The 20,747-nt window shown below is 51.0% G+C and overlaps 1 protein-coding gene across 41 annotated transcripts in view; it reads right to left on the bottom strand.

The window, feature by feature from the left end:
* Positions 1 to 20,747, bottom strand: part of ZNF532 (zinc finger protein 532) — a 108,556-nt gene that overhangs the window by 46,892 nt on the left and 40,917 nt on the right. For 29 of the 41 annotated variants that reach the window (XR_014074962.1, XR_014074958.1, XR_014074959.1 and 26 more), the window contains one exon: positions 10,874 to 13,236. Coding sequence is in view for 22 of the 41 variants with exons in the window: in XM_081562973.1 (XP_081419099.1) it covers positions 10,874 to 13,236 (2,363 nt within the window). In the remaining 19 variants the exon portion in view is untranslated. Of the gene's footprint in view, positions 1 to 10,873; positions 13,237 to 15,896; positions 16,025 to 18,662; positions 18,791 to 20,747 lie in introns of all 41 variants that reach the window. The other 12 variants (XR_014074974.1, XR_014074967.1, XR_014074972.1 and 9 more) reach the window with 3 other exon arrangements.

Here is a 20,747-nt window from a genome sequence, read left to right as displayed (position 1 = left end):
CTAATAATACATATTCCAAAGAGTAAAACAAGCCACAGCCAGTGAAAACCAATCCACAGATGCATTAAGTATCAAATCCTGGTGACCTCTCCTTTATCACAAGTAATCATCTGTTTCTTTGAACTAAAGTTTCTATTCACATTACTACACAGTTATTCATCCCAAGCAGTGAATTGTAACGTCTGCATTTCCACAGGCATCTCAGAATGTCTTGCACTTACTAGGAATAAAACCAGTGTTTTCTAGACTCAAGTCAAAGCATTTTATTTTTATCCTATGCATTGAGCCCCTTCCACTGTCAGCCAAGTGGTGAACTGGATCCTCTAAATAGATGGACTTGGATACATCATCTCATTTGATTCTCATAAAAATCTATGAAGTAGATGGCATTATCTCCACTTTACAGGTGAGGAGGGAGGCGTGGCGGAGTTAAGACACTTGCCAGGGGCCCGCGGCTCTCAGGTGGAGGAACCAGGATTTGCATTGGGCTCTGACCCATTCCAAGGCTGACAGAGGGGCCGGGGACCAGTGCACGGACGGCCGTGGGCACGATTACAGGCAACCCCTCCATCCCACTCCACGGCATGTCTTCCATCCACGGTGACGCGGCTTTATTATAGGGAAAGACAGCAACAAAAATCAGAGAAAAATCTGAAAAGGAGACAGAGCATGTGTTCCCTTAAAGCCGAAACGAATTTTCACGTATCTCCCATCAAGATATGGTACCAGGTACCCTTCACAGTACACACAAAATTCACAACGAGTTACTTAAACATGCTCCCCTATCAGACGCTTGTATGCTATCATAGTACGTGTAACTATATAAATAGTTAGGGATGCATTGGTGGGTGAGAGGGCTTTCCTACTAGTAAGGCAAACTAAAATAAGTATCAAGATGATTCAAGAGGCTTTATGAATTAAAGTGCTCTTTATGACAGAAATCTCTGACTGCAGAGACTAGGGAAAATGTTTTAGAGTGACGAGGTCACGTACACACCCACATTTCGAAAGCGACCTGTCTCACACATGGGTCCAAGTGTTCCCTTCACGCTGCACTGCGGCCCCGGGGGGCTCTGTGGGGGCAGATGGTGGTCTCTAACCCGCCGACCACTGACCAGCCAAAGGAACCTGCCCTCAGCCGTTTCCACTGGCTGAGGCTCCTCGCCAAATCCAGGCAGACAAGCAAGACGGAGAGCCGTGGACCACACCCCCGAATCAGGACGCTTCCCCATTCTGCGATCACTGCAGTGGAGGAATTCAGCTCTCGGGAGAGCCCTCGTGCTGAGCGTGCACGCACAGCTGCGTCTGCGTTCGCGTGCACACGCTCCCAGAGGACTCCCACGCTTCTCTGTTTACCCGCTCCCACTCCACCCATTCCGGGTGCAGAACAAACCTGCCATCTGGGGTGCAGACCTTCTCTCCTGGACACTTGGGTGAGAGCCAGTTTTAAACTCACGTGACAGCATCTGCCCAACCATTCTCCTCCGATTTAAAAAAAATTAATTTATTTATGTTTGGCTGTGCTGGGTCTTTGCTTCTTGCTGCGCGGGCATTGCTCTCGCTGCGGGGTGCGGGAGTCTCACTGCGCTGGCCTCTCCCGCTGCCGCTCCGCGCTCCAAGCACAGGCTCAATCGCCGCAGCGCACGCGCTGAGCTGCTCGCGGCAGGTGGGACCCTCCAGGATCGGGGATCGAACCCCCGTCTCCTGCACTGGCGAATACTGGAGTGGGTTGCCATTTCCTTCTCCAGGAGATCTTTCTGATCCAAGGATTGAACCCGGGTCTCCCGCATTGTAGGCAGACAGTTTACCGTCTGAGCCACCAGGGAAGTTCCAAGAAAACAAAAACGTCTCTCTAAACTCTCTCATCTATGCAAGCTGAGAACATTCACTACGGGATAAAGCAGGTTAACGTGACAATGTCTGCCTTTGGAACAGAAAACAGCATAAGAAAATGCACTTACAGTTTCAGGCGTCTTCTGACAGTTTACTGATGTCATCTGAAACACGGAAAACATTTGCCATACTCAGGTAATAGGTGGCTAATTTTCAGTCTGGGGCAGATTCGTTTGCTCAGAGAACTGCTACCTTTACAAAGTGAAATGCTACTTTTCAGTAGTCAGGTCACAGGAGAAAGCAGAAATTAAAAGCTGAAAGGTAATTGCAATCATATGTGATGTCTACCAGTATTGCAGCTTCTGTGCCCAATCCTGGCACAGAAATCAATGGCTGATACGGGGGAAGGGGGGCACACAGGGGCCCTGGTGAGGATGCAGACAGCCTTAGGCCTTGGCATCCTCTTTGCATCATGAGGAATTATCTGAGCAGACCGTTAAAAATATTTAAAGTGAAATCTTTGAGTAAAAGTATACTGAGCACAAGGCCAGCAAAATTATTTGAGGAAAATACTTCTGTGTGTTTCCATTATTTTAGGGAAAAAAAGGTACCCTGGGAAATGTAGGAGGGAAGATGAGCAAGGCTAAGGAAATGTGAGCAAACTTCGCAGGTACTTATGCTTCCACTTCAGAGAGACCAAAAACTCGCGACAGCATGAGACACACGTCACAACAGTGCCAACTGAACAGTCAGCCCAGACGCAAAGAACAGTGCTTCTGCCTCATTAACAGCAGGTTCCCAATCTTCCATCTACGATGTAATTACCAAACAATAATAATAATAATAAGTAACACCAGTCTGCTTTCCGGCTCTCCCTCTCACCCGATCTCACGATGGGAGAACAGACAGAGTGTTTCATTTCAGACCCCACTTAGATGGAAGGAACACAGAGGAACGACAGCATTCACCACTGTGCACAACGCTAGCTGCTGGGGGTGCTTCTGTCCTCAAATCACTCTGCATTAAAAAGGCCTAACAAGAGCTGACAGTGAAATGAGCCAGTTTTCAGAGAGCAGTATGGTCAACTTATATAATCTACTCTGATGACAATCACTCAAGAAGACAGATAAATTAACAGTTGATGACCTTAAAATATAAATTGGATCAGGACTAGCCTGACCAAAATTAAAACTAAACATTTAGGAGAGCAGGACCCAAAACCAAGCTAATAATGATATTTTGGGTGGGTGAGGGAACGGGGAGTCTCCGTGGTTTCCTAAAGAAGTCGCTTGAGCAGAGTACAGCTACAAATGAACTGGTGGGGGCTGCTGGAGATCATTTAATACACCTGGTACATTGTGTTAACAATGCCCATAATGTCCCTAAACTGAATCAGCAACCCCTAAAAATAAGGACCACCGCAGGTAAGTCACCTTAATCTGCATCCTTGAAGCTAATGTGGATATGTGGCAGGTGAGAGCCAAGATCTAATTTTGCCTGTGTCCAGTCGAGTCCAACTCTTTGCAACCCCGTGGACCATAGCCCACCAGCCTTCTCTGTCCATGGGATTTCCCAGGCAGGAATACTGGAGTGGGTTGCCATTTCTTCCTCCAGGGCATCTTCCTGACCCAGGGGTTGAACCATAAGCTCCTGCGGCTCCTGCATTGGCAGGCGGATACTTTTTACTACTGAGCCACTTGGGAAGCCCCAGTGTGGATATGAAAGAGTCGCTCAGTCGCATCCGACTCTCTGTGACCCCCTGGACTGTAACCCACCAGGCTTCTCTGTCCATGGAATTCTCCAGGCAAGAACACTGGAGTGGGTTGCGATTCCCTTCTCCAGGGGATCTTCCCGCCCCAGGGACTGAACCCAGGTCTCCTGCAGTGCAGCAGATTCTTTACCACTGAGCCACGAGGGAGGCCCTCAGTGTGGATACAAACCCCAGAGTTTATTTTCAAAAGACTCCTATGGTGCCTGCGACTATAAAGTCCTGCTTCTGTGTCAGCATGAGAAACCAGAAAGAACAGCTAGCAATAAAGAAATCCTGCCTTGAGTCCTGAGTTGGCCACTAACTGGGTATTTGTTTCCTCAACCGTAAGATAAAAGACAGAGGACACACCACCCTCTGACTCTACGGCTGCCGTCGAGTCTGCAGGAAGAAAGCTGATTTCACCGATGCAGAGGCTATAACACGTACTTCCAGTCTGTCCTGGGCTAAATTTAATTGTGGTTTTACCAAGAGGAGAAGCAATGACATTCCAGGACACTTAATTTTCAATTATTAAAACTACAGTTGTGGGCTCTTAACTACTGCACGGAGCAGAGGGAAGCTTCTCCAGCCCCATCTCACTCCTTTTCTCCTCCTGCCAAGGCAGGTTCTATCCTTGGGTCAGGAAGACCCCCTGGAGCAGGAAATGGCAACCCACTCCAGTACTCTTTCCTGGAGAATCCCACGGACAGAGGAGCCTGGCGGGCTCCAGTCCATGGGGTCGCAGAGTCGGACACAACGCAGCGACCAGGCGCGCACCAAGGCAGGTTCACCAGTGTTAAAGCCAGTGCCCGGTGCCCCGTTCTATTGCACCCCATGGTTCAGGGTGACTGGGAAGGGGATGCTCCACCCAGATTCTCCATCTCACACCCCGGCCTGGGGGCTTGCCCTCCTCAGAAGGGCAAACAGACGCAAGCTGGGCCTGACATGCCCTGGGGTCCTGGCTGGGATCCAGACTCGGGGCAGTGGGGACACAGGGTGAAGAGGGCCTCGAGCTAAACCACGGATCCCCACCCAGCTCCCGGCAGAGGCCTGCCGGGGGTTCGAGGAGCACAGGGCCAGTTAACGGTAAAGCAGGGCTCTGAGGCCGTCACTGCCGTGCGGCGACCGTCCACACAACACGCGCAAGAGGAGGAACAACTGGCAAGGCAGAATTCAGCGCATGCCACCAAGCCTGCCTTCACCCCACAACACGCGGGCGTGCAGGGTGAGAGGGGGTGTCACACGGACAGCCTCAGCCCGTGTCAACAGAGATCCTTGACTGGGTTCCAACAAGCACCCACACACATGCCCGAATGACATCTGACAAAGCACCAAAACGGCAACTCAGCGGAGGAGAGACAGCCTTTCGGACGAACGTGTGCTGAGTCACTTCAACTGTGTCCACCTCTGTGTGACCCTATGAACGCAGCCCACCAGGCAACCCTCTCCAGCGTTCTTGCCTGGAGAATTCCATGGACGGGGGAGCCGGGCAGGCTACATACAGTCCTCGGGGTCGCAAGAGTCGGACACAACTTAGCGACTAACCTCTGTTCGTGGGATTCTCCAGGCGGGAATACTGGAGTGGGCTGCCATGCCCTCCTCCAGGAGGTCGTCCCAACCGAGGGATGGAACCCACGTCTCCTCACTCTCCTGCATTGGCAGGCGGGTTCTTTACTACTAGCACCACCACACCGGAGAAAAAGGACATGCGCGGGGGGAAAGAAATCTCAACCCAAGTCTCACCCAAAGTGGATCACAGACTTAAACGTAAATCATAAAAACATCTTTAGAAAAAAACATAAAAGAAGGTTTTCAGGATCGAGAGCCAAGAGTTCTTAGACGCGATGCCAAAAGCACACACTATAAAAGAGAAGACTGATAAATGGGACTTCATCAAAATTAAAAACATTTACTCTGTCAAAGACCTAACAAGATGAAGAGTCAAGTCACAGACTGGGAGAAAAAACTGGCAACCACACACCCACCAAGGACCAGTGTCTATAATATATCAAGAACTCTTAACACACGACATTAAAAACAAACAAAAACACTAATTAGAAAATGGACAAAAGACAGGAGGAGACATTTCACCAAAAAGGATATGCAGACGGCAAGTAAATGTAAAAAGATGCTCAACATCATTCATTATGGAGAAAACGCAAATGAAAACCACAAGACATCACTACAGACCTACCAGGATGGCAAAAACAACAGGACATCACTGCACACCTGTCAGGATGGTGAAAACCCCAGGACATCATCACTGCACACCTGTCAGGATGGTGAAAACCCCAGGACAGCACTGCCCACCTGTTGGGATGGTGAAAACCCCAGGACAGCACTGCCCACTTGTCAGGATGGTGAAAACCCCAGGACAGCACTGCACACCCGTCGGGATGGTGAAAACCCCAGGACATCATCACTGCACACCTGTCAGGATGGTGAAAACCCCAGGACAGCACTGCCCACCTGTCGGGATGGTGAAAACCCCAGGACATCACTGCCCACCTGTCGGGATGGTGAAAACCCCAGGACATCACTGCACACCCGTCAGGATGGTGAAAACCCCAGGACATCATCACTGCACACCTGTCGGGATGGTGAAAACCCCAGGACAGCACTGCCCACCTGTCGGGATGATGAAAACCCCAGGACATCACTGCATACCCGTTGGGATGGTGAAAACCCCAGGACAGCACTGCCCACCTATCAGGATGGTGAAAAGAAGAATGATGCCGCCACCAAATGCTGGTGAAGGTGGAGAAACGAGGTCATTCGTACATTGCTCGAGATTTAAAATGATACAGCCACTGTGGAAAAGAATTTCTTAAGAACATAAATATGCAACTACCACACAGCTCAGCACACAAAGGAGTTTGATCCCTCAGAGACGATAACCTATGTTCACACAAAAGCCCGCAAACAAATGTTTGTGGCAGCTTTTTTCGTAACAGCCCCAAACTGGAAACAACGCAGACGTCCTTCAGTGACTGGATGGGGTAAGCACCTTATGGTACGAACATATGATAGAGTAACACCCAGCAATGACAAGGAACAGACCAGTGATACATCCAGCCACTTGGATGAATCTCCAGGGAATTATGCCAAGTGAAAAAAGCCAATCTCAAAGGCTACAATACGGTAGGGCTCCATTTTTATAACATTCCCAAAATGACAAAATTATAGAAATGGAGAAGAAATCAGTGGTTCCTAAGGGTTAAGAATGAGGTAGAGGTGGGAGGAAGGTGGCTGTGGCTCTAAAAAGGCAGTATGGAGACTTCCCTGGCAGTGCAGTGGTTAAGAATCTGCCTTCCAGCGCAGGAAATGCCCGTTTGATCCCTGGGCAGTGAACTAACTGCCCACAGAGCAACAAAACCCAGGTGCCAGACTACTGAGCCCAAGCACTCGAGAGCCTGTGCTCTGCTACAAACACCCAGCACAGCCAAAGAAAACACAGTAATCACGATAAATAACAAGGCAGCATGAACGATCCTTACGGTCACGCAAGGCTCTATGTGTTGACAGCGTAAGAGTCAACAGCCTGGCTTTTCCGGTAAGCGGCCTGAGGTGACCCCTAAAAATGGTGCGCTATTCACTCGACCCAAACAACCCCACAAAATCATGCAAATCAAGAGGTTCAAATCTTCGTGTTCACTTTAAGAACACTCGTGAAACTGCCCAGGCCATAAAAGGTATGCATATCCGAAAAGCCACCAAGTATCTGAAGGATGTCACTTTAAAGAAGCAATGTGTGCCATTCCGTCGTTACAACGGTGGAGTTGGTAGGTGTGCACAGGCCAAACAGTGGGGCTGGACACAGGGTCGGTGGCCCAAAAAGAGTGCTGAATTTTTACTACACATGCTCAAAAATGCAGAGAGTAATGCTGAACTTAAGGGCTTAGATGTAGATTCTCTGGTCATTGAGTACATCCAGGTGAACAAAGCCCCCAAGATGCGGCGCAGGACTTACAGAGCTCACGGTCGGATCAACCCCTACATGAGCTCTCCCTGCCACACTGAGATGCTCCTTACCGAAAAAGAACAGATTGTTCCTAAACCAGAAGAGGAGGTTGCACAGAAGAAAAAGATATCCCAGAAGAAACTGAAGAAACAAAAACTTATGGCCTGGGAATAAATGGCCGCAAAAAATAAATGCAAATAAAAGTAAAAAAAAAAAGAGTCAACAGCCTGGATGAGACACTGTTTAATAGCTGTTCTGCAAGATGCTACCACTGGGGAAAACTGGGTGAAGGGTACACAGGATCCCGCTGTACTGTTTCTTACCTGAACCCGCAATTATTTCAAAATGGAAAGTTTAATTTAAAAACGAAATGATTTGAGAAGACTCAAGCCACGAGCACAGGGCACGTTCAGCATTATCAGCTAAGCTGTTTAAATTACCGTGGCAACTCTAAGGAGACGGTGGGCAGGAGAAAGCAAGAACAGGAGGCAGGCGGGGAAGGAACAGTCCCGCCGCCAGGGACCCAGCACCCCTCTCTCCAGGTCTGCTGAACATAGAGTAGAAAGGAGAGAGCCAGGGCCCTGAGGTCATGCCCTTTAACCTCTTGAATCCAGGCGAACCGGGGTCAGTGTAGGAGTCTGTTGTACGATGCGGCATTCCCCATCTTTTTGGCACGAGGGACCAGTTTCGTGGAAGACAAGTGTTTCCCAGGCCGGGGTCCGGGGGGTGATGGTTTCAGGACGACTTGAGTGTATCACGTTTACTGTGCACTTTCTTTCTACTGTTCTTACATCAGCTCCACCTCAGATCATCAGGCATTAGATCCCAGAAGCCGGGGAGCCCTGTAACACACGTGATTCTCTGAGACTCCTGTGCAGACCTAGGGAGGCCACCTGGGCAGGACCCTGCACTGGTCCCTGCCCTCAGGGAGGGACGTGGCCTCCTCTTGCTCCGTGCACCCACGAGTTACCAAGAAACGGGGAGGCCGATGGAGGGACAGGGAGGCGCGTGGACAGAGGCGCTCAGGAAAAGAGTGGACTTGAGCTTCGCCTTTGGATCTTCTTCCAAAATTCAGAAGTTGAAATAAGTGTTGTGAGTGCCCTTCTCCCGGAGCCAACAGTTTATCCAGGTGGACTTTTGCTCTCGTTCAAATTTAAGTTCACCAACTGTAAACTGCGGCCAGTGGTCGTGTAAAGAGCAAACTGGCGAAGATGAAATGAGGAACTTTTCTCCTCCTCTCTTGTCCTTGCTGTCTTCAGCCCCGCCTCCCACCGCCTGGCCGTGGGTGGGAGCCGCTGGAGCTCCCGCTGCGCTGAGGCTGGTTGAGCAGGAGCCCAGGAGCCGTGGGGCTGCCTCGGCCTCCGTGGGGCTGCCTCGGCCTCCGGGGCGGCTGGGGACTCCGGGGGACTCGGGGGGCGCTGATGGAGCTCACGAACGGGAGCCACTCCACACCCCGGGGCCCAGGCTAGCGAGGCTGCTCAAGAGACCAGGCTGCCCCTGGCTGTGCAGACCCCGGGGCCGTGGTGGAGGGGCTGCTGCCGGGAGGGCAGGAGCTCGGGGGGGCGGGGGGCGGGGGGGGGGAGGCGCATGCGCGCCAGTTCCCTCAACAGGAGGCTCTGCTTGGGGAGGGGGTGGTGCAGAGGGGACCCTGGCTCACCAGAGTCCGAGGAAGGAGGAAGGAGCCAGGATGGGGCGGCCGCGCACCGTGCCACACCCCGGCCCCCGACGGACGGCTTCCCCCGACTGGTCTGTCTCCTGAGCCCCCGTGGTTACACAGAGACCAGAAAGGAGGGGAAAACAGGGAAGAAGGAGAATGCCGACCTCCTGCCCGCGGCCTCCTCCCACCGCGGAAGGGAGCAGACAGCCCTGAGCCAGCCCCGCCCGCCCACAGGGCCCCGCGGAGCCAGGACTCACCCTGCCACCCACCACCCGCACAATACTCGGAACTGAGGAAAGCACTTTCTTTTCTCAAACTGCACCCTCTTAAGATGCAGAGAGAAGGCTGCCTCTTTGACGAAACGGTAACAAGAGAAGAGGGACCTAAGCCCGGTCACCGGGACGCGCTGGGGGTCCTGCCAGCCGTCACTCCTTCCTGAACCAGCGTCGCTCTCTGGCGGAGTGTGTCACTGTCAGAGACCACCACACACAACATCCAGCGTCCTCGCTGCGAGAACGTTCTCGAAACTCTTTATCATCTCCACTGCCACTCAACTGAACGTCCAGAGGGAAAAAGAACCACCGAGGCATGCTTCATCTTTTGTTCCCCAAACTCACATCCTATTAATACAAAGAACTTAGCTCACTCGTTGACCTCAGGGAACTGATGGTGGTTGACAGGACCAGACCTCTGAACCACAGCATGAACCTCGTCAATGAGACAGTGCAGACAAACAGGGGGAAAGGTCAGTCTTCCACAGGGGCTTCAAAAACAAGAGTGTATCAGCTCAAACTGGGGCTCCTCCCAAATTTACAAGTTTCCGGTTTGGACAATGAATCCCGTGCTGGCTCGCTCCCTAGCTTGAGTGAGTTTCATGCAACAGGTCGCTGACTTCCAAATGACAGCTATCAGGTATTTATAGTGAAACACATTTAACGACTGCCCAGAAGCTGCCTCGTGGACAGAAGCAAAATGACAGAGGTAAAATCGTTAGCCGATGCCCACCGCGAAATGCATCTCGCCAACACCAACCTACACGTCACCACAAAAACACAAACTAAAAATGCCACAAACAAACACAGAGGTATTCTATTTAAACGGAGATGCGTTTTTCCATTTGTAGCTTAAATTCGCTGCGCTGGAGAACATTACTGAACATACTAGACCAACATTAAGCAGAAATGCCTTAAAAGTGGGTACCGACCGGGTGTGTTTAACTATAAAAGACAGTAATTATAAACAACGAAAGGAATTTTTTAAATCCCCAGATGGTCGCTAATAAATGAGTCCCTGGGGATCAGCCTGACTGCAACACTTAATACAACAGCAGGACACTATCACTTGTCAGAGCTCAGGCTTCCGACGTAAATGCCAGCGACCCAGAATTAAGACCACTTGCCCTAAATCTAAGATGCCATAGCTCAGCTAGTACAGAGTTTCTGTCTAAAAGAATCCTCTTCCCCCCAAACTGACTTCTACGTAGATTTATATTTGAACGTTGCTCCATGAAGACAATCCTCTCTCAGGTGTGTGTGTACACCTATACACATACACTCACAGCCGGCCCCCCATCTAGCTGAGCTCCCACCCCTGAAATCAGCGGCATCGGGTAGAGCGCACACGTCTACTACAGATTCATCACCGAAACACCGAAATGTAAATGATACTCTACTTGTCCGCTCGTATCTGCAGCCTGCTGGAAATGGGTGGCCAGCGACGTCTCGTCCTGGAAGACTTCGTTACACTCCAGACACTTGAGGCTGTGCCTGCAGAGCTTGGAAGGGTCTTCGTCCAGGGGCATGGCGGGGGTGATGGGCGTGGTGGAAGGGGCCGATATGACCGTCCCGGTGATGCCAGGCTGGATTTTGGTGACTGTGTGCGCGCCGGCTCCCGCGGAGCTCGGGAGGCTGGCCGACGGGGTGGGGGTATTGCTTGACAGGGAGACGATCATCTGATCTGCCGGCACTGGCTTCAGGATCAAGTGTGAGCACTGCATCACCACGCCCTTTTCCTTGTGCCCGCGGGCGTGTGACAGCAGGCTGCACTTGTTGTAGAACACCAGGTTCTTGGTGCAGTGGTTACAGGTCACTTCGATGCGCACGCTGCGCCTGTCGTAGTGCTGGCTCAGGCTCTTCTCCAGGGCGAAGGAGTCCCCGCACTCCAAGCACTTGTAGCCGCGGGTCGGTAAGGTGATGCCCGCATTGGCAGGGGGGCTGAGGTTGGGGACGTAAACTGGGACTGGGTTGACGCTGCTCAGCACCTTGTTGAAAGCCTCCACCACGGAGCTCTGCAGGGAGGACACCACCTGTACCCTCGACACCTTTTTGGGCGGCTGCGAGGCCGCGGCGCTGATTATTGCCTGCTTGATCTGCTGCTGAGGTTTCGTGAGCACCTGGCGGAGCTCGGAGGTGGCCTGGGCGCCCTGAGGCAGGAGGTTAAGGTTGGCGAGGTGCACAGTCTTTGGCACGAGTTTGGCGTTGGCCAGGCTGGAGGCCGGCACCACGACGGTCTGCTGCTGGATGGCGTTGGCGGCTTTGATGATGGCGCTGCTGGCGCTCTGCACGGAGGCAGCGGAGATGACCGTGGCCTTGACCGTCGTGTTGTTGGCCAGCTTCAGGTTGATGACTTGGGAGCCGGCCGTCTTCACGGCCGACACCGGGAGGAAGGCGGTTGCCACAGGCTTGATGGTGACCTGCTTGGGGGTCAGCTCGGCGGGCGCCACGGCATTGGCGACCACCGCGGACTGCAGGGGTGCCCGGGGCGGGGAGGCGAGCACAGCGGCCGGGGCAGGGGACGACAGCAGTGATGTCACCGAGGCCACCACGGGCCCCGCCTGCTCTGAGGGCTTCCTGCCCACCTCGAGGTCCACCTCGGGCAACACGCGAGTCACCGTCCTCTTGATCTCCCCGGAAGACGTCTTGATGGTCTTGATGCGGACTTTGGGGATTGCTGGTGTCGACCCCGCAGGGGAGGCCGGCGACCCCCTGCTACTATTTTCGCTGGAAACGCTCCGGGGACTGTCCGGCTGCTTAAGGGATGCCTTCTTCGTCCCGTCGATGAGGCTCTGGGGTTCAGGAGACTTCTCAGTGGCTCGAGGGCTGTCGTTGACATCCTTCGGTAACGGAGAGGACTCCCGGGAATTCGTCACCGGCTCTTTAGAGGAGTCGGAGGCAGCTTTTTTCGCACTAAGCGCCGCAATCGCGGCGATGCAGGAAGAGAGCTTGGAGGACGGCTTGGTCCGTGACGGCGCTGCGCTGCCGAGGCCAGTGTCGTTCTTCTCGGAGCCCAGCTTCCCCTCGTGGACCCTGTTCTCGAGCACCTTTTCAGAGTTCTCCTTCAGCTTGTCCTCCATCTTTCTGACTTTAAAAGGTTCGTACACGCCCAGGTTTAGAGAATTTGTCTCCGTCTCCCTCTTGACGACTTTGCTTTTCTCCAGGCCGCCCGGCGCCGGGACGCCAGCCTTGCTCACGCCGTCTCCCCCGAGCGCCTTCAGCTTGTCGTAGTCCTGCTGGGGGCCCGAGCCCGCCAGCACGTTCGCTCTGAAGCCCGCGCGCGGGTCCTCCTTGTCAGGGGGGTCGTCCACCTCTATCTTCTCATCATCGTCAAACTCCTCCGCGCTGGAGATGGGGCTGAACTGGCTGAAGGCCGAGTCCTTTAAGGTCACCTCTGAGGTAGGCGCGTCTCCCTTCAGGGACTTGGACCCCTCCTTGCCGTACGTGTCGAGAGAGGAGGCCGTCAGGAAGCCGTTGTGCAGCCCGTTGCCGGGGGGGTTGTGGCCGTCCTTCTCGGTGCCGTCCGAGGAGTCGATGCTGCGCACGTTCTTCACGATGACACTGACGCCCACGTCGGAGGAGGACGGCGCGTGGGAGTCGTCGTCCACGTGGGTGCTCTGCTTGATGTGGCCCTCCTGGTCGTCGTGCGCAGACTCGATGGCTGCTTTGGGGTCGACCATGTCGGGGATGTCAAACGCTGCCAGGAGGTCATCAAAGTCGGGGGTCTTCATATCCCCCATGGTCATGAATTGGATCAGATGTTCTGTGAAACGAACAGAAAAAAACAATTCCATCAGCAATGCCCCACTCAGACGAAGGTCCCTGTAGGATTCACACCAACGCAGGGATGGCTACCACTGAAAGAGCAAGTCGCCATGTGCCCTTATCATAAAGTCGGGACGCTGAGCCAAAGTGGACGGGTATAAACTGATGATCACAACTTCGAAGCAATTCCTCCAAAATGCCGTGCGGCACAGCCAGTACGGAGCCTCTCTAGCAAGCAGATCGAAACTATTAAACCACAAAGAACAGGTTCCGGGGTAACAACCAGGAAATACTGTTCATTGCTGGATTCGTCTCCTTGTTTTCACAAAGAGCTACTTCCAAACGTATTTTGACCTTGACAGCATTTCATTCTATAGGCAAGATTATCCCTAATATAGTCACTGTCACATCTGGGGTATCACATAAAAAGAAATACAGGCCAATAAAACCAATTACAGATTTCAGTTCATCTATGGAAGTGAGCATCCCAAGCCAGCATAGGCCTTCTACTGCTAATCAAGTTCCATCTGAGATTTATAAAAATCCCCAAGGAGCTCACTCTATCAGTTTTTATTTAATCCTAACTCTCCCCATGACGGGAGGGGAAAAAGAATACTCTCCCACCAGAAAAGTATAGCGTCCCTTCCACCTTACTCCCTAGTCTGGCGGTTTTGCTGGTTAAGGGAACACACGTCTGTCTCCTAATCACCACTCAGTCAACACGGTCACGCAAGTGGCTGTGGCAGCTGAGAAAGGTCCTCCATGGAATCACTCCCAGCACGGGGCAACATGGAGCCAAGGGCAGGACAGTGCCCAGGGGAGGGAGGCCCTCTCTTCCACAGCCAGGCTAGGTCAGGGTGGACAACAGGCTATAAAGAAGTGCTTCCATTAATCCCACAAAGCCCTGGGGGACACGAGGGTGCAGGGTTTCAGGAAAATGAACAGTCACAGCCATAACTAAAGAGGCGTGTGTGTGCTCAGCCGCCCAGTCTTGTCCAACTCTTTACAACCCTGTGGACTGCAGCCCACCAGGCTCCTCTGTCCATGGGACTTCCCAGGCTAGAATACTGGGGTGGGTTGCCATGCCCTCCTCCAGGGGACCTTCCCGACCCAGGGATCGAACCCGAATCTCTTATATCTCGTGCATTAGCAGGCAGGTTCTTTACCACTCGCGCCATCCGGGACGCCCCCGACTACAGAGGAAGGGTATTTAAATACACAGACTGCTTGGGGTCTTGACAAGAGCCCTTATACTATTGGGGGGCTGCTCTTCCTCCTCCCTGAACCCCCAGAGCACCCCATCTTATGAATCTCTATTTTCTGTACGTACTACACCGTGTGGGTACTTGTCTCTTCTTACCTACGGGCCTGCCAGCTGCCTCGAGACAAGCAATGTCTCCCTCGCCTTTGCACCATAAACGCCAGATAACCAAGAGGACACGGGGGTCAGGGACCAGAACACAGGATGTGCACCAGGAACAGGCCTCGACCCGGCGCTGTGACCCTCGGGCAGTGACGGGATCCCCCTGAGGCCGCTCCTTCCTTCTGGGTGGAGGTCAGCCGCCAGGAAGGCAAAGGAAGGAGGGAAGCAGGGCGGAGAAGACGAAACTGGAGCAAGAAAAGGAGGGAGAAACAGAAACGGGGAAGATGGGGAGGAGAAAGCGGGCTCAAGCGACAAGCAACGAATCGACGTCAGAGGAGACGAGGGTCGGGGCTGCTTTAGGCAACTCTTTTTTTTTTTTTAAGATTTTTCTGATGTGGACCCTTTTTTAAGGTTTTATTAACTTCACTACAATATTGTCTCTGTTTTACTTTTTGGCCAGGAGGCATGTGGGATCTTACCACCTCGACCAGGGATTGAACCTGTATTCCCTGCATCGGAAGGCTGAGTCTTAACCGCTGGACCACCAGGGAGGACCTGCAGGCCACGTTCAACCTAAGAATCAGCCTCAGCCGCCCGCAGACGCCTAGACTCTCCTGGGGTTTCCTAGCTGGACCGAGTGGTAGAGAATCCGCCTGCCAATGCGGGAGATGCAGGAGACGCAGGTTTGATCTCTGGGATCAGGAAGATCCCCTGGAGGAGGGCATGGCAACCCACTCCAGTGTTCATGCCTGGAGAGTCCCCTGGACAGAGGAGCCTGGTGGGCTACAATCCACAGGGTTGCAAAGAGTCAGACACGACTGAAGCTACTTAATACAGCAAAACAGAGAGAGAGGAGCCCATGAATGAGAACAGATGAAAGATGTTAAAGAAAAAAAAAGAAAAAGAATGGCTATTTCCCGGTCAATATTTATTATGTTGTTCCTCTTTTATATTTGCTTCATATCAGTGAGACCCTGTCTTACATTTTTTACTGAAGTATTTAATGATTATTTTCTCGTATAATCTGAAAAAAAAAAATCATGCATTCCTAATGAAAAAATAACTATACAAGGATTAAAGTAGAATCTCTACTCAGGCAACAATACACATACCCATGAAAATTCACATTAACCATAAATCCATCATCAGGTGCTAAGACACCCTCAGCAATATTCACTCACTCTGGGACCCATCCAAACACTTCACGAAGAATTTCGCTGGGAAAACTACTGTTGAAGATGAAATAAACACTTAGGGTTCAATAGGAGCTGAAGAATAAATCACTTTCCACTCACTTATGTCTCAGAAGCTGCACATACTTTTCTGTAGATGGTCTTGCTCAGCCCAGAGAGAACACTCTGACCCTCTTTTCTCACAGATGGACAGACTGAGCCTCTCTTCTCACAGATGGACAGATGGGCCCCTGCAGAACCAGACAGGGAACAATGAACCCCACCCCGCAACACATCAGAGTACAACACTTCCAGGAAGATGATGATGTGAAAACATCTACAAGAAGTCACCTCTAACGAGGAAGCCTGATATTATGATTTGCTTTTTTAAATGAACTTGAACTGCAAAATATGGGGAGTGAAAAGTCCATCTGTCAGACAATAAATCCACTTAAGAGTCCACCCACTTAGGAATAATCCCTGAATGTCACCACTTGTATTTTTAACCATCATTTTGCCCTTATAAATTTAACAATCACAATGAAACCACCATTAGCGAAGCATCCTGTGATCTGTTGTTACCAGCCATGACGATCCACATTTGCAAATCAGTTTCAAGAGAATTCAAGACATAGTCTCATGAACCACCCCCAAATCCCGACTGGAGTTGAATGGGCCTAAAAGGTGGCTTTTCCATGCCACCATCTATCCAGGGCTGGGACTCAGGCTCTGGAAGTCCCCAGCGGTGGCTGGGCTCCACCCAAGTCCCTCCAACCTTCCTTTACAGCTACACGGGATTTATGTCATTTGCCTTCTCTTTATGGTTTTGGTGAGTAAAAGACATTATCCGGTTTTACACTGCTCATCCCAGAGGGCAGTCAGTTCAGAACAAAAAGAACATAAGAAAAAATTCAAATACTCAGTGGGTAGGTGGCCCAGAACACACAACCACAAGAAATATAAAAAAAAAAAAAGATCACCACGTGAAACAAAACTTGCCAGGTGCCCAGCAGTTCACATCAGCAGTGCGGCTGGCAGGTAGTCAACGAACACTTGGAAGAGTAACACATGACTCTGCCGTCTCCCTCCTGTTTACACACAGCAGGGGCCCACCTGGTGTATGGACACACGGATGCTCACACGTGGCAGCCGCACCGGCAGTAAGTCTCACCGTTGACGGTAGGATGTAGCCCACCGCATGGCCTGTTATCTCTTCCTATCTTCGCCACTAAGAGTGAGACATTACAAAAGCAGAGACATGACTTTGCCAACAAAGGTCAGTCTGGTCAGAGCTATGGTTTTTCCAGTGGTCATGTATGGGTGTGAGAGGTGGACTATAAAGAAAGCTGAGCGCCCAAGAATTGCTGCTTTTGAACTGTGGTGTTGGAAAAGACTCTTGAGAGTCCCTTAGACTGCAAGGAGATCCAATCAGTCCATCCTAAAGGAGATCAGTCCTGAATATTCATTGGAAGGACTGATGCTGAAGCTGAAACTGCAATACTTTGGCCACCTGATGTGAAGAGCTGGCTCACTGGAAAAGACCCTGATCCTGGGAAAGATTGAAGGTGGGAGGAGAAGGGGATGACAGAGGATGAGACGGTTGGATGGAATCACCGACTCGATGGACATGAGTTTGAGTAAACTCCAGGAGTTGGTGAAGGACAGGGAGGCCTGGCGTGCTGCAGTCGATGGGGTCTCGAAGAGTTGGACACGACTGAACGACTGAACTGAAATTAACTGAAAAGAGTGAAGACCTGGAAAACCCCAGAGAGGAGCCTTCGTGTCTGCAAGTGCCCCAAGGGGTCCAGGAGACATTCCCAAAGCAGGAGCAACTAACTTTCTCTGTGGACATGTAGCCACACCTGCCCTCCTCCCCATTCTTCTGAACACCTAAGGTGTACATACGTTCTCTCTAAGGAAGAAGATGAACCTTTGGGGATGGAACTCTCTGGGGATGAAGCACTGGGACACTGGAGAGGTAAGAGTGAATTAGCAGGGGTTTAAAACCATAGGAGTCAGCTCTCCTGGGTTCCCGGAAAGAATCCAGGCTGTCAGGTGAAAATGCACAGCGGACGCTGGAAGTACCTCGCCCAGTCTGAAACCTGAGCCCTCTGAGGTTGTATTATCAATGTCACAGACACTGCTCTCTGTAACTTCACACGTCTCTTTTGGTTTATAGAAATGTTTTTCATGCCCACAATCACACTGTCCTATTACCCTCGCCCATCCCACATTCTGGAAGGCAAGAGCCAATTTTCCACTTGCGGGGGGTGAAGGCTTTAACTCCTGTCTCATTTCTCATTTTTCAGTTCTATCAAGTAGAAAGAGACATATTTATGTTTGAAAGTTTCCTTCCTGCAATTCCTGAGTACTGTTTTAAAAATAGATTCTTTTGCTTAAAAAACATTTGCAAAAATTAATCTTAGTCTTCTTTTTTAAAAGATCTCATTTGTTCTTCCCAACCCCTGAACAGCTTGACTTTCAAACAGAATTAGGTTCAGTTATTGCAACAAAAGTCTTTCATTTCATTTATACCCTGTGAAATATAGCTTCCTTCAAAGGCACTAACTGTCTTTTAATTTAGAACTAAACCCAACATAAATAACGTAGAATTCACTGACTGCATTTGTGCTTAATGGAGAATGTCCTTTCACCTTGAAAATATCTGGTGGAAAGATGCTAGGCCTGTTTCTAAAAAAGGAAAATGAAAGAGCTCAAGTCTGTCACGTGGTCATTCTATTTCCTCCTATGACACAGACAACACACTTCCTTTCCTACCAAAGTCGCTTAAAATCATAATAAGCTATTTTATCTTTGTTGGTGAACGTCAAAAGTTTACCAAATCAAAAGAAAAACTTAAAGAAAAACCTATTCACCCCTTAATCATACCTCTTATGCTCTGCAATAAAAAAATTCATGGAGCCATTTGCCAGTTTCCAACTAGAGGGTGATGGCTTCGAAGGCTCAGGCGTCAGGTAACCACTGAACCCAACTTCAAACTATCCCCAGATACACACCTGCAAAATGAATATGCAGAAGTCAAGCTGGTGGACAGCACATCGGCTTCCCCAGGTAAATGCAGAAACTAAGCTTCTTTCAATAAATCAATAAAATGCTAAGTCATAATAATCCTAAAGAAAACCAAAGTCCGCAGACCGCCTCAACCATATTCCACAAACTTTTCAAAGAACAGCTACAATCATACAAGACTATCCTCTGGGGAGACTCTGCTTGCCACTATTTCCTGGCATTTCTCTGCCATCGAAGTGCTTTTCAAAGAAATAACTCAACAGATTAATGGATCGGACTCTCATTTCTAACCTTCTGATCTTTCCTTCAAATATACGAAGTTCTTATAACGCACATTATACAATGTGTGACATCTAATTTGTTCTTCGTGGAACGTGATCTAGGCGGGATTCCTGTGTTTTCAAAGAAATAAGCACGGGTGGTTTCTCCTGACCTTCTGCCTCCCGAGCCCTCCCCGCCTTTCCCCTCACACTGGTGCACACCCTGGGCTCCTCCTCCATCCCCAAGCCCTGCTCTAGCTTCAAGGCTCTCCATCAGGGTAACTCTCCAACCACAGACGAGGAAAAAACAAATCACCTTCCTCGTTCCCCAAGTGACCGTTTCCCTTGTATCTCACTTCAATCTGAACGGCTTACCAGGGGGAAAATATTTTCTCATTGCAGTTCCACCCCAAACATCAAGCAGGTTCAGTGACACAAATGTGCCTCATGTTTTTTCACTCGCTTTTCCTAGACCAGCTGGGAACAGATGCCAGTGTGTGGAGTTGAAAACAAACAACAAAAAACACCCAATCGGCTGCATCTCTGCCTCAGTGCTTCTCTCGACGAAAGGGTGAGGGACGGACAAGGAGACTGGACCCCAAAACCTGGCAGACACTTCACACAGACACACACACACGCACAGACACACACACATGCACAGACATAGACGCAGAGACAACACACGCAGAGACACATACACAGACACAGACACACACACTCGGCACTCATGGTAAAGCACCCGCCTGCCAATGCAGCAGACAACAGATGCAGGTTTGAGCCCTGGTCAGGAAGTTCCCCTGGAGGAGGGCATGGCAGCCCACCCCAGTACTCTTGCCTGGAGAATCCCACGGACAGAGGAGCCTGGGCTACAGACCATGGGGCCGCAGAGTCAGACACGAATGAAGTCACTTAAAGACACACACAAACCCACACACTAATGGCTACGTGTGCATAGCTTAGAGGAGGCAAAAAATAAGCAACAATCAATGGAGCTATTGAATCTTTTAAGTACATGCCATTTGAAGGCCCCAACCAAGCACCAGAATGTCCCAGAGAAGAGATCCCTTTATCTCCCATCACTGCACCCTCGTCAGGCCCTGGGTGGGTCCGAACAGAAAGTCAGGGCACCACGCAGCTCCAAGGCTTCTCTCCAGCCACTGGAGGAAGTGTGACCCCAATCACTGAGCACCCAGCCCCTCACCTTCCAGCGGGGGCGTCCCACCCTCAACCCCGGCACACCACCCGCTGAGACCAGAAGCCTCCACCAGGGTCGCTCCCCGTGTGTCAAAAGCTCACACACAAGGTGAAAAGGAGATACGTTTTAATTCTGCATGAGCTAATAGGAAATTACTTCACAGAGCTGCAGTTATCCAAAAGAGGTATCTTCTTGTTTCACTGAACCCTGACGCTATCAATGTTGCTGTTTAGTCTCTAAGTCATGTCCGACGCTTTTGGGACCCCCATGGACTGCAGGCTGCCAGGCGCCTCTGTCCATCGGATTTCCCCAGGCAAGAACACTGGCGTGGGTTGCTACTTCCTTCCCTAGGGGATCTTCCTGACCCAGGGATGAAACCTGCCTCTCCTGCATTGCAGGCAGCTTCTTCGCCGCTGGGCCACGTGGGAAGCCCAAACGGTATCAATACTGACATATGGATAGTCTGGCCAAGACAGCTTTTTCTTCTTA

Source organism: Giraffa tippelskirchi, chromosome 14 (genome assembly GCF_054371585.1).
Source record: "Giraffa tippelskirchi isolate mGirTip1 chromosome 14, T2T-mGirTip1v1.2.pri, whole genome shotgun sequence".
In the NCBI taxonomy this organism is placed as follows: domain Eukaryota; kingdom Metazoa; phylum Chordata; class Mammalia; order Artiodactyla; family Giraffidae; genus Giraffa; species Giraffa tippelskirchi.
Note: the sequence above shows the minus strand (reverse complement) of the source record. Positions and strands in the feature narration are given on the sequence as shown.